We start from the raw sequence: 14687 nt of genomic DNA on the forward strand, positions 1-14687 counted from the left end.
TATCTTAATATCTTCATGAATATCTTTATAGAGCGGCCCCATCTTTACCATTGGCCCTCCAGGTCATTTGAGTTTGACAGCCCTGCGATAAACAGTCAGACAGCAAACCTTTCACACATCTAGAGATAGATGTTGCTTATTAATGAGGATGAAACACAAAGTGCTTACTTAGGAAATGAACTGTCGTCAGTTGCTATTTTTTTCTTCTTCTTTAAAACATGTCACGACACGCTTGCAGGTGGACGGGCCAAAGGGTATGACATGAGCAGATGGGATACTTGTGTGCCCCACATGTTGGCCATATGCCAGACTGAATCTCATCTCACCGAGCACCGAAGGAAGGTGTTGCAGGCAGCTTGTAAGGCCAAACATCCAAGCCGATATCGCTGGCCTCACACCGCGACCCGAACGAAGCAAAGGGCTATAGATGCGCTCCACGTGAAGGTGAGGAGAACAGGGTCACAACATACTGCGATAAAAACACACAAGGCTGAGCTTCCCCGCATCACAGGCCTCACAAAGCGCTCTAAAGTGCGCGCAATAAAGAGGTCAGAGGGTCAGCCGTTGACTAAGCGTAGTTGTAGCAGCAGTGGCGTCGCAAACAGAGAAGCACGAACTGCTTCCTCGACGGTGTTTGAACGACAAACCATTGTTGGAGTAGACTTTCTCACGTCTGCATTAGTTTTTCCACTCTTACTTTCTTTTTTTTTTTTTTTAAAGTGACATCTTTAATGAGTCGGTAAAGGAAATGCAGCTGTTCTGGTGTAGATATGTTATTTCTACATGTGCTATTTCGCCACCAGGAAAAAAAAAAAAAAGAAGAATTTGCTGTCTACTGTAAGAGATCAGGGTTATGCAGTGTTTTGCACTCGGAGGCATTGTCAATCTGCACAGCATATGAATTATAGATATCCATTTGTGCAGTTAGGTCTAATTCAGTCGAATGTGCGAGACGTGCGTGTATATATGTATATATATATATATATATATATACATATAATTACGGCGAGCAAGTGTCACTAACACGAAAGTGAATGCGAGTGAGGAAACCTTCCTCCGTGGACCAGCCAGTCAAGACACTGATACATGGATTTCTTCCACAAATTTAAGCAAAGATGTCAGGTCATGGAATTCATTATTTGTGGCTCTGCATGGATCACGCTCTCAATTTTTCTCCCCCGCTCTTTCGCTCTCCCTGTACACGCTCATGCACTAATCTTAAGGATATTTTAAGAGTGTTGCTTGTGACTTAGTGCTTACAAAGCAGGGCAGCACTGCTGTAGAACAATGCTCAGTCAACCGAGAAATGTAAAGGTTAAATAAAAATAAATATATCCCTCGTAAAGCCGCGGAAACACTCGTCCTCGCGCGCTCGCTCAACAGCACAAAATAACAGCATACATATTAATATATTTTCGGAGTGAAGTGAATTTCAAGTGAATAAACTAAAAGAAAGAAACCAAACTTTTCTCTTTTTTTTAGGCGTAGTTCTATGAGGAAGAAGCTTGGCAGCAAAAAGCTGCAGCAAGACTCGGGGACAAGTAAAAATCTCCTGGTAGAAAATCCAAACATGTCGTAACCTCAAACCCACCACATATAGTATTTTTTTTTTCAATAATGCAGCATCAAAGACAGGTCTATGAGCACAACGTAGAAAAAAAAAAATGACTTAGAGAAACAGCTTCAGTCTCCCTCACTGCAGAGAACGCAATATCCAGAGTGCTTGTCTGACATCTAGTGGTCATTGTGGGGTATGGTGGCTTTATTTTTGTCCTCGCAGAATTTGAATGTGAGTCGTGCCAATGGTTTCACACACAACACAATCAGGTCACCGCCATGCATTATGGAAGCTTCTGAGGCGTTTTTTTGATTGCACAGGCTTATGTCTCACACAAACCCTCTGATTAAAGTGCATTTAAAGTGAGACTGCGAAAGTCCTTTCCACTCACTACACTGATTTTAACCACCACTTTTAACCCTGATCTAAAAATGTAGTCCAACAACATTATATATCATAATAGAAATTGATTTTTAACACCAATATTACAAAAGCTTGATATACTGTATGATAAAATGTTGCACAAACACACATGACATAACTTTGAATGTTTAACCTCAGATTTGTGAAAGGAGGAACTTAACCCTTACTGGCACTCCTTATATGGACATCCGGTGTGTGTGTTTATAGGTCACATATTCAGGCTTTAAAAAATGCAGGGTTTTTTTCGTCTTCTTATGTGTTGTTGAGTCAAAGTTAGGATTAATTTAATATCGCATTTTTACTGGTGACCTATATACCTATATAACTGTGACTTATTTCCAAATTTCACAAATTCAATCCAATTTTAAACATTGTTCTCAGGGTTAAAAACCACAAGTAACACATTTCTTCATCTTTCTCTATGGAGCAAAACTCCATTTCTAAATATTTGACATTCATTCTGATAATGATCAATATCGACTTATTTCATGTTTTTTTTAAATTGTGGCTATATTTTTGACCTAATTACCTTGTCCTGCAGTTCATATTCATTCTCATTGACAGCCAAGCCATGTTTTTTTTTTGTATGTTCACCAACAACCAGAGAAACAAGTGCACTGTGAGTGCACCATGAGTGCAGAGTGCACTAGAGTGAGCGGTGTGAGTGGTCAGTGAGCACAGTTTGACAGCTTGACAGCTTAATGGCCTAGTGGGCCAAATCCCAGTTAGCTTACACCGGAACGGATGACTTATGCATGCATGTCGTATCTGGGACCGACTGCACTGTTTATCTCTCAGCAAGTCGACAAGCCGCGACCGTATGACCTAAGCGTGGTCGTTAAAATCCATTCTGCGAGGATTCACTCACTGCTATGTAACATTAAACATTAAACATTTATTTTATGCATATAGTTCAAAGTGCTCGCATGGGGTGAGACGTTGGAAGGACATGAGAGCAGTCCGTGTTCTTAACATGATGCACAACATAAAAACCTGCGGGTGGAGGATATGGCGGGAAAAAAGTGTTATTAAAGCCCACATAGACCGGAAGCTCCAATGAACGCTGCGTTTGTGTGTGTGTATCTGCGTCATTACCTCGTTTATGAAACCCTAAAGTTTCAGAACAAACAGTTCAGTCACTGCTGAGAAAATAGTGTTGTATTGTTTTCCTGGGCTCTGCGAAGCGGATCGGCACTTCCTTAATTTGATGTCGTCATCAGAAATCCTCACCACTCCTCTCACCACCGTAGCGCCTCCCGGTGCGGGCACTAGTCCGGGCACATCCGGTTGCGTACATTCAACAGCAGAAGAAGAAGAACTACTCTCGTTGTAGCTGCTGAGATGCAGAGCATCCACCGTGCCAGAGGGGGAGCTGTGTATCTGAGAGCTGGCCTATCTATTACGTCACTTCCAGGTATCTGGCCAATCACAGGACAGTGGGAAAGCTCACAACACGGTCCACATTCTAGGGGTGTGGTTTTGGTCTGAAACAGCGTGGCTGACGAGAGTGTCAGTGAGGAGATATTTTGATCGGCTCGTTTGCAGCGATTAGGAAGTTTTTAATCATGAAAACAAGTTCATATATGTAATTAGACCTCCATAACTAACATATATGTGTGATACAAGCATTCTATGTCACCTTTAAATGATAAACACTTTCAAATCAGTTAAAGGAATACTTTAATACTTGCATTTAGCTTTGTATTACTAGAATAGGGGTAGTATTTTTGAAAAAATGTGCTTCCCGACCTCAGTTTCCCTTGAGTTGAGAAATGTCGTCATTCTTTTCAATGTCACGTGCCCCATCAGTGACACTTCCTGTTAGCGTAATTGTTAGTAAAGATGGCGGACACTGTTTACATTCTGGGAATAAGGTCCTGTTCCCCTACGAGTGGGTCTAAAAAGTGCAGAATTAGCATTGCAGTTAGCCTCGGACTAAGGCTCGGACCATGTGTCACTGGTGGGCACGTAACAAAAAAAAAGAATGAAGATATTTCTCGACTCAAGGGAAAACTGAGGTTGGGAAATAATATTTTTCAACAATGCTACCCCTATGCTAGTAATACAAAGCTAAATGCAAATTGGTTGCAGCCATAAAATAAACAACACCGCTGTAAAAGTAAGGTCAAAAAAAGTAAAGTAAATTGTTACTAATCTGTTGTAAACAGCAGTATGTGAACATTGTGGTGTGTTGTTAACTTTCAGTCATCATTAGCTCTAACTGCATCACTGGCTAATGAGCTGACAGAACAAAGACGTAAGGCGACGTGACACTCTACATAGTTTCCGTTCAAGCTGAACTGACAGCACTTAGTTAAGGTTATCGCCACTTGAAGTCGTCAACACACGCAGACATACAACACTTATCGCAAAACATGAGGCTCCCGCGCACTTTTTTGTGCGCTGTTCACTCAATTGTCACATGGGCCATGATAGCAATAAGTGTTTGCTATCATTCTGTCAGCATGGGGCAGAAAAACATGAGCTTTCTGCCAAAAACGAGTATGCAGCAGGTGCTGCCACCTCTCAGTGGATAAACAATTAGCTTTCTGGGGGCTAAAACTACAATTGTTGCCACACATGGGAGGAAAAAAACCCAACACCTGCGTGTGCAGCGGAGTGGAGCGAGCCTCACTCAGCGCCGCATAATAGAAAATAGGAAAAGCCAACAGGGGGGTGTCAGGTTGCTCTTCTCTCAACGTGGTTTTAGAAACAGTTGGCAGGAACATGAACATTATGGGTATTATCTGAGAAATAATGAAATTGCAGGGTGACGAATTTCGGATAATTACACAATTGAAACTAATTAAATCAGCGACAGAGTAAATTCAATGACTGGGACGAGTCGCACAAAGAACAGAACAACTTGGATCTTTCACTCCACAGAGATGAGGAAATGTGAAATCAAATAAAAAGTCATAAGATGTGCAATAGTAAAATAAATATATGGAAGACTATTACGTGTGAATTCAGCAGAGAGCAGAAAAAGGGCCACTGCACAGACAGACATCAACAGTTTAGTCAGAAAAATGGATAGAACCACTTACTGAGGCTACAGTCTATCCTGATACAATCTGGCAGGAAAGAGAGTGAAATGGTGAGTTGAAAAAAAAAAAAAAAAGGACAGAGAGAGAGAGAGACAAAAAGAAAGAAAGAAGAGAAAGGACAAAGAGAAAAACAAAAAAAAGACATTTTACATCCTTCAAGGTACATTCTGCAGACAACCAATCATTGTTCTAGGGCCACCATCCGGGGACAAGCTCTGAGCCAGGATCACCCTTTTCCTTCCATCACTCCCACCATCCACCCCCAACCCCACCCCAAAGCACGGCAGAAGACAAGGCTCACACCACGGCATCTATACTGAGTGTCGCCTCTGGTTTTAATCATAGTCATAGAAATAAACTATGTGAGTGTTCGGCTGTTATCGTGCAAACTGTTGATCCAACCGACGAAAATGAACTTTAAATATGCAACATATCATACATTTAACTCTATATAAAACACTCTAAATATCCTAAATATATAAATGACTACACTAAACATGCCAGATAGAGACTAATAATAAAAAACTGTAATTAAACACAGTGGACTTTTTTGTATAGCACCAATTCATAACATACATTATCTCATGGTGTTTTGCATGATAAGGTCAAGGCCTTACAATTAGTAAAAAGAAACCTAACAGGGACACAGTTTCTCCCTTTTAACAGGAAGAAATCTCTGACACAATCAGACTCCCTGGTAATTAGAGAAGCGTTTGCCTTCTGCAGCACTTTGGGCACAAGAAAGCCAACAGCGTAAATGACAAGAAAGGGTGATCTGCACATCCCAGCCACCTCACGCCCGGTGCACACGAACCACAAATGAGTAAGTGTTGAAGAGTGTCAAAAGCCTCGCCGAAGCACGACGTCAGTGACAACATCTGCTTTGTGAGCGACCTTTGACACGAGCCGCAGGTTAGTGTCCTTTTGCAGGGATCACTTGCAGGGGTCAAACTGTTGTTTTTCCACAGAATGAAAAAAGAAATCCATTCACTACTATTCTGCTCCCATCTAGTGGCAGTAAATCACATGTGCATGCGGCTGTGTGGTTGGGTTGTGGTCTCGAGCTGTCAACCGCTACAGAATAGTGGACACAAACAGCCAGGGACCAGGGTCACTCAGTAGAGACGGATGTTGGTGTTTGTAAAAAGTTAAAAAACAACAAAGGGGTTCATTAAAATATACTTTAAAAAAAAGTTTGTGCTGTCAAATTGTGACAACATGATGCTAATTAATTTAATCAACAATAGAAAGGTGTCAGGCATCATCTGAGAGTCCTACTGCAATCTTACTTTCTCAGTAATTAGAGGGATTCCAATTATTTTACAAGGACTAACACACATGAGGGAGTTCCTGTAGTAAAACGCCAGAGGCAAGCTGAAGCATCAGCCACAGCTGGTGCTGCTTTTTACCACATTGTTTCACGAAAGAAAGGGGCAATTATTTACAAGTGTACATTTAAATCCACGCGTGTCAACTACAGTTGTGAGCCGGTCACTCTGGCTGTTTGATCCGAGGGCCGCAGACATACAGGCCATTGAAGGGATGAAAAGTTCCATCTTCCGAGTCCTGGCCAAGTGCGGTGTTTAAGAGAGGCGTAAGAAGACCAAAGGAGAAATATATAGACAGAGAGGAAGAGCGGTAGAAAAGAGAAGAGGAGAAGTCAAGGAAAGAGGAATAGCCACCTTCGTTTTGCTCACCGCACACTTCCCGTCTCTGTGGAAGCTCAAATTCCAATTTTCAAGGGTAAGCCTCTGTCATGCTCCTCCCTGTTCACTCCTGAAAGTCTGTGCCTTCAAGGAATAAGGACAGACTTAAGGTATTCAGAGCTGGAAGGTCAGAGCCATCCTCCCCAGAGTGGTAATATTCGTTGCAATGAAATTTTAATAAGTCAAAAGGTCTGCATTCATGAAGCCAGTTATTAGAGGGAAGGCATTTGCACTCCCTGTGGAACCATCAATCTTACAAATCTTGCTCTACAATTCCACTGACCTTCTCTGCTCTAAGATTGCCTTTCAGAGCTCTTTACATCCACTTTACGCTCATCTGTTATTACTGTTGATGAGGATATATGTGTGTCTTGTCTTTGCGCGAGCGGAGCCTCTCGGCTAACGCCACAAAAGTGGAGTAGAGCAGGACCACGAGGAGGAGAGAGAAAGACGGAACCAAAGCCACCTTGAAGCTTCCAGAGACAGGTAAGTGGGTTAAGGCTCAGGATCAGGCCAGGGAAACTGCTCCAAGATGGAACTTTCTAACAGGTGGAGGTGCTTTGGGGCTTTACGGGGAACAAAGTAAGACAATGACTTGAGAGGGGATGATGGGGACAAGGAGTCAAAGAGTATGCAACAGAAAATGGCTGCAGGTTTGCTCTATAAACTATAAGGACTTTATATTTCTTTCATCTTATCTTCCTGCAGCAGGTTTTTTTTAGTAATTTGTGGAGGACAAGTTTCTGTATTTGCATCTCAGTTTTCTCACCTTTAAGCGCCGTGGGTTAGCTTTTGTGCACCGCACCGACAACAGAAAATAAATTGTAATCTCTCATCCAAAGAAATTCTGAAACTGAGGGACAAACTCAGAAGCTATTTCTCCACCAAACAATCGTAATAGGATTAAACTCTAAATGCCAAACCATACTTTTTTTTTGTTTGAGGCTGTATACGATGCTAAAGGACAGCATGACGATGAAGAGACAGGGGAGGTTGCCAAGGGAAAGGTTAGCAGGGACAACTGCAATGAATCACGGTGACCTACCGAGGTTCACGGTGAGCTTGACTCGGCCTCCGTCCAGCTCCAGGCGCAGAGTGTCCGCCGACTCCTTGGAGGTGGTGGCCATGAGGAGGCCGTACGCCCGCTGAGACATGAAGCGCAGAGCCACGTCCTCGGCCTCTGTGTGCATGGTGAACGGCATGATGATCTTCAGGTACATGCTGCCGTCGTAACTCAGCACCGTCGCCTCTGGACAGGGGGGGAAGAAGAGGACGGGAGAGCGACAACGTCGGTAACGTGTAACACAGACTCAACTGTCTTTCACTGTTGTTTTAACGTTAAACGTCTTTTCAGTTGGGAAACCATTCTAAAACTGCATTAATAGGCATGTCCATGGCTATTTTAACTTCCTCTTTGCTCTGTTTTAGAACGAACCCTTGATCGATCCTCGAATAATGTGTCATATCAACAAATAATGTGGGCATTTCCATTTTTTTTCAATCCTTAAATTGACGTAGTACAAAGGTGTAAGTGAAAGCAGTTGTTACAGGAAAATAATGACCAAAAAAAAGAAAATAAATAAAAAATGCACTTATTAGGCATGTAACAGGACTGAGAAGTTGCATGGCAGCATGTAGACCGTGCCTCTGCCTTTGTTTGGCGTGCAATTTCCTAAATGACTTTAATTTTGTCTTCACTCGTGTCCACATAATGTTTGCAAGTGTACAGAATACGCTCAGGACTTCTCAGACGCCATTATATTTTCATCAGCTGACACAGACCGCGTCAGAGATAAAAGTCAGAGATGCTACAGAAAGACAGCTGGGCAGAGTGACACGTCCCTGAGGACTGTGGGTCAATATGTGTCACCAAAGGCTAACACAAGTCACTGTCAGGGGGAATTCACACATTCAGGTTTTAGAGGCTCCTAAAAAAACCACACTAGACCTTCTTTGACAAAGACTACACAAGCCTTGTTCCTATATATGAGCCACACAACTGGTAATATTCATTCTGTTTCACCGTACTGACCATACAAATAAAATGGTTTCACCAACTCACATAATTGTATCAGGTTTTTTTTTTGGTTTTTTTAAAGTCATTATCTTGGTCTTTTTGGTTTAAAACGTCTTCATCTCTATGTTTGACACTCGTCATTGAGCGTTGCACTACTTCATTTCTCTTTTGTTTTTGAGTTACCATGAAATCCAGTCCTCCTTCGTGGACGAAACATGCGGCTGAGAGAAGAGGGCTGGCTAAATACAGAGGCCCAGGAAGTGGATCGAACCAAGATGAATTAGCATAGGGAGATTTGTGTTTAATCGCACTGGGTTTGTAGTTATAGCATGTTTAGTTTCCCCCTCTCATTTCAAAGTGTTTCTGAGCATTGAGTTCATGTCAGGTCCTGTTTAGTTAACCTCTTTTATTGGGCACATTTTAATAATCATCATAATAATAATAATAATAATAATACATCAGATTTTTAAAGCGCTTTTTAAGCGACTCAAAGACGCTTTAACAACATAACAAAAAAAAGGTGGTCTGTAATAAATAAATAAATGAAATTAAGTCATGAATTGAAAAACTATGGAGATGCCAGTTTCAGAACAGGTGAGTCTTTATTTGTGTTTTGAAAGTCTGTAGTAAGTTGTGTAGAGAGCGGTTCTGGTTCTGGTGATGGGGTCAGGAGGTTGGAATCAGCAGAATCATTACAAGAATAAATCTATTCAACATCATCCTGTGTTCCTTTGTCCTTTGACTTCATGAAACAACAACAAATCCCCAAACTTATATTCAAAAACACACTCAAAATGCCAATCAATGCTTTCAATTGCATGAGGCTTGAGGGAATCATATTATTTATTGTCTTTACACTCAGCTTATTGACATAGTCTGTGTACTGACAGGGAAATAAGTGGCTGGTAATAAGAAAAGTCCTCTCTGCCACATCCTACAGTACCAGAGAACGCCACTAGATGGCAAAAGAGCCTCGACGAAGCCACGTCTGTGCATCCAAAACATACACCATTAAAGCGGCAGCCTTCAAAATAAAGACATTTCATCGTCTACCTCCACTCTCCTGATTTGAATCCAATTTCTCCTTCCCTCATTAGCCTCTTTGTCCCTCAGAATCCCACACTGTCACGGCTCGCTCACCCCCACGGACGTGCGAAGACAAACTATGAGGTGAGGCGTCTGCGGCTGATAGGGAGGTATCAGACGTACTGCGTGCTGTTTGACGAGCTCACCTTGTGCCACCTGGGTTTGTGTGACTGGCACAGATGGTGACAGTAGGCCTGACTGCTCTGCTTCACTGCTGCCAAATTCTCAGAGCTTCAGCTTCTCCCTCCCCTCCCCTCCACTCCCCTCCCAGACTTGGGTGGCATTTGGTTCTCGCACAGCTCCCAGTGGAGCTCTTGCTCCTACAGTACAGCAGCTGCTTGGTAGTGTCAAATACAAAGCAGCACATTGTCAAGTGCATGAAAATGTTCATTATACACCTGTTTTCCTGCTTTGCTTTATTGGACGTGTGTAAATAGGACTGCTTACTGGAAGCATCTGTGGTTCATTAAAACCTAAAAATTAGTTGCCGACATTGGAAAAGTTGATATTTTTGCTTCACTGTAACAAAGACTTTCATTCTGAATTGTGTGTAGTACAACTTTGTTCTCTTATTTAGGGTAAAGTCATTGACTATGAAGTTAATTTTGACCAAAGATTTTCAGTGTTGGGAAAAATCATTTTCTGGTTTCTTCTATTACACATTTTTTTTGCAAACGTTCATAATTTGCTTATATTTTCAACAGCTCATCAATAACATAATAAAGACTAATACACAACTTCATCCACCACCGTCCTTACCGATCTCACAGTTGGTACCCAGGTATCCGGTGCCAATGCAGTCACAGATGTAGCGGTTCCAGCCTTCTTTGCACAGACCCCCGTTGCCACACGGGGTGCTGCTGCAGCGCTTCTGAAGCTCGCGGGTGCAAAAGCTGCTCACGCCGAGCGCACTCTGGATCTCGGCCAGGCGGCGCACGTCGCGACTCTTGCCGTCAATGAAGAGATCTCGGACGCAGCCCACGTAGCCGTAGTTGAGCAGCGCTGTCCAAACCTCGGGCGGCAAAATGAGGTCAGACTTAGACTCGGGCAGCCCGCCCAGGAACATATCACTGTCCAGGTCCAGGATTTCACTGCCCTCTGGGGAGCTGAAGGGCATGCTGCGGCTGTTAACTGAGATAGAGCCTAAAAAGACACACACACACACACAAACACGATATTGTGACACTGGAGATCCTGACCTACACATTCAGACGTTCAGTTGAACAAATATCAGCACTGACAGTGGTTAGAAATGTGTTTTCATCACTCATGATGGGAGACAGACGGTTGAAGGTTGGCTGAGTGAGTGAGTGAGTGGGAAGGGAAGCCGATGAGTGAGTGAATGAATCGGTGAAAGGGGGTAGTAAGTGGATAATTTAGGGTCATGAAGCAGACAGACAAAAGACGGGGAGGGTAGACGACAACAACACGAGTGTGTCTGTGTGTGTATGTCTGATGCGTCTGTAACAGGCTAAATGGACGAGAAGAGAGGCAGAATGCAGCAGGGACTGTGCGGCAACAAAAGGCCTTCGCTCTTTCTGTGATTAACGACTCCGTCTTAATTTTCTATTAAAAGCCAATTACAGCGGGAGCAGCGGTGAGATCACACGCATGCGTGCGCACACGCAGACACTCATTCACACCCTCATCCTCATTAGAGGACGCCATTAGTGCGAGATATAATGTCCAAGGTGCTCGCCCACCTACAGATCATTCATCAGACGCCGCACTTCTCAAGCGCGGCGCTCCTGTTGTGCACCACACGGGTATGAACATAAACTTTCATTAATAAATAGCGCGAGGCGCGTCATTGATAGAATGTGAGCGACAGGGGGAGTGTCTTGACGAGATTAAAGCTCGGACGGCGCTGAACTTTGAACATTTTAACTGATAGAAGACAGGAGTGATAGTGTTTGGACCCTTCTGTGAGACCCTTCCTCTTGACGTGGGCACCGCATGTTAAGCCTACAGTCACAACTCTGGGTTCTAGAATGGACAGTGACTTGTCCAGCAATTTTCACTACACAAGACAAGTTGGTAAAGGTGAAATCTACCCTTGCCCAGATTACTGCAGCACACTTTATTTTGGGGAGCTCGCCCAAAACGCTGCTGCGCTTCTTTGCACTGGTGCACGTAAGAGGGAACACACGACACCTATTTTAGCTTCACGCCACTGGCTGCCCGTGCACTTAAGAGTTCACTTTAAAATTCTTTGACTTGTTCTTAAATCCTTAAATGGTCTTGCCCTGTCCAGTCTCTGAGGTCAGCTTACCAAAATCTAAACGCGAAGTGTGGGTTTTCGACCCAGTATGATTATTTTTATAGTTTTATTGTATAACTTGTTTATTTGTATTGTTTTTATACATGTTACAGAATTTTATTGTCTTATTGCCTATTAGGTCTTTATATTGTATTTACTTTCTTCATCTCTGATGTACAGCACTTTGTTTTAGCTGTTGTTTTCTAAATAAAGTTGGATTGGATTGGATGTCAAAGCAAGATCAGTTTGGTCGCTGAGCTGATATTGGGAAATGACTGTGAAAAGCAGACGACAAAGGCAAACAATTCTCAACGTAACACAAGTTTAAAGCAGCCACACCTTTCCTCCCTTCCCTCTGGAAATCCACATGGCACCATTCGCCGTCATTGACCTTCTTGTTGCTGGCCTTCAGCTTTGTTTTCCCAGAGCCCATATCGATCAGCAGGTACAAATACCCATCCAGCAGTTCCATTGCAAAGTAATCCGTCTTCAGCTCCCGACCAGGCTTCTGCTCTTTGGGACTCTGGGGACGGCCATGACTGAAGAGCAGGAGCCCGCTGGGCTCAGTAGTGCGGAAGTCAAAGGAGATGGAGCCCGTCTTCTTGGTGTTCCACTTGGGCAAAGAGATGAAGGACTCGGGGGTCTCGAAGGTAACGGGATCGAGCGCTGCTACGTCTTCGCAGCGGAACACCAGGTCGCCGCTGAGGGTGATTTTAGGGTCCCGTTCGATGGCCAGCCGTGAGAGCTCCAGTTTGAAGTCATTGTTCTTGTACACCACCTGGATATGAGAGGGGAGAGCAAGTGGAAATGAAGGTTAATATTCTGATTTACACCGTGATGTTACCGTTATTGTGGATTCAAAATGCCAAGACCTTGCCTGTAGGCTCTTGGTATTTGAAAAACCTTTAATCTCCCAAATTAATCTCAAGCTTATCAGCAAATGGAAATGAAGAATCAAAGGAAGAACACAGCAGTTTCTCGCGAGCAGCGAAACGACACCAACACACACTGTACTCTGGCAGCTGGATTTTTCGATCACCAACCCTCAAACTGAATTCACTGATGCTCTCTGATTTTGTAATAAAATCCTACACACGCTGAAATATTCACACACTGAGCAACCATTCGGGACTAACAAGCTGCCAAGGGCGTGTTTTCATTGATTCTATCTGCGAGAGTTGGAGTTTCTGGTGGGTGCATAACATTCTAAACGCTCCGAGCTCTGATCGCTGTTGCATAAACTCCCGGTCCCTGGGTTCTAATCCATGACGTGTAAATTAAAATGAAATATATAAACCTATGAGATGTCGGTATGTACGCGCAGTAAACGAGGAGGGACAAGCGTGTGTTGCCTACAGTCTTAAAGCAAAATAGCTCCAACAGCCTTTGATGAAATGCTCAAAGTGGGGGTCTATACCTCACTGTGTGCATTTATAATGGATTATGTGCTGTCTTTCATAGTTACACTTTCCCTTTTTGTTTGCTGAGCACCGTGTTACGAGGGACCTGTCCGCCAGGGATTAATCGTGTGAAGCATTTGAAGTCATTGTTTGTTTGTGTGTGTGTGTGTGTGTTCATGTTGGGTGGCCCTGCTCAGGTGTTCGGAGCTTTACACTCCGCCTTTGATAGAAGGAAGGTCCGTGTTGCCGGTTCCCCCAGCGATTATTCAGGTCTATTTGCTATTCAAATTGCTACAGTGTGTGTACAGTTTTATACTGATTCCATGCATTTTTGTCATTTATTTGAAACTTAAGTGAGGCAGCTTAGAGTGATTACGTACATTTCTTCAGATCCATGTCGGACTTCATAATACCGATGAACTGCGGCTCACACTGCTGAATTATTGGCAGAATATTAAGTTACTATTTGCTTGTGTTTGCACTCGCCTGTTTACATATTCACACCACTGCAAGGCTGGTCTTGTGGAATGTGGTTCGCCGTATTGGTTTTTGACTATCTCATTTCAGCAGACGACTGATGTCATCCCTTATCATCTTTCACAGTATCTCTCCCCAACTCCCCTAGTCCCTAACTCTGTTTTTCATATGTATTCACACTCTCTACCTCCTCCCCTATCTCGTTCTCTCTGTTGAGTACCACACCTACGCACACAGGCACGGAATCAAACACGACAACACAAATACGCTGGGTTATTCTTGTACCTAAGCCTATTTGGTTATCCCCTGAAATGGCCACGCTGCCACATGTACTGTACACATTATAATAGCGTCATTAGTCAGCGATTAGTCCTGGTAATTAGCCACGTTAAAGGTAAACGTGGCGGCTAATAGTGTGTGAGCTCGCCTGGATTAAGGTGGTAGAAAAAGGAGAAGGGTAGTGATGGAGAGATGGTGTTCTGCTTTATATGTATATATATATATATATATATATATATATATATATATATATATATATATATATATATATATATATAAAAGGAAACAGGCTGGTGTCAAACAAAGAGCATGCATGGAAATGGAGCAGTTACTCTGGAAACATGCTGCTCTAGATTCAATCAGGCTTTAACAATCATCCTGGGGGGGTGTGTTTATAGGTCACATATTCAGGCTTTAAAAAACGCAGAGTCTTC

The 14687-nt window shown here is 43.1% G+C and overlaps 1 protein-coding gene across 5 annotated transcripts in view; it reads right to left on the reverse strand.

The window, feature by feature from the left end:
- The window catches only part of LOC122766875 (neurexin-2-like), a 563355-nt gene that overhangs the window by 294927 nt on the left and 253741 nt on the right, over positions 1–14687 (reverse strand). For all 5 annotated transcript variants that reach the window (XM_044022084.1, XM_044022083.1, XM_044022085.1 and 2 more), the window contains 4 exons: positions 12437–12875; positions 10597–10980; positions 7780–7983; positions 5029–5055 (listed from right to left, as the gene is read on the reverse strand). In XM_044022084.1, the coding sequence (XP_043878019.1) occupies positions 5029–5055; positions 7780–7983; positions 10597–10980; positions 12437–12875 (1054 nt within the window). The remainder of the gene's footprint in view (positions 1–5028; positions 5056–7779; positions 7984–10596; positions 10981–12436; positions 12876–14687) is intronic.

The sequence above is a fragment of the Solea senegalensis genome, linkage group LG3 (assembly GCF_019176455.1).
Source record: "Solea senegalensis isolate Sse05_10M linkage group LG3, IFAPA_SoseM_1, whole genome shotgun sequence".
Taxonomy (NCBI): domain Eukaryota; kingdom Metazoa; phylum Chordata; class Actinopteri; order Pleuronectiformes; family Soleidae; genus Solea; species Solea senegalensis.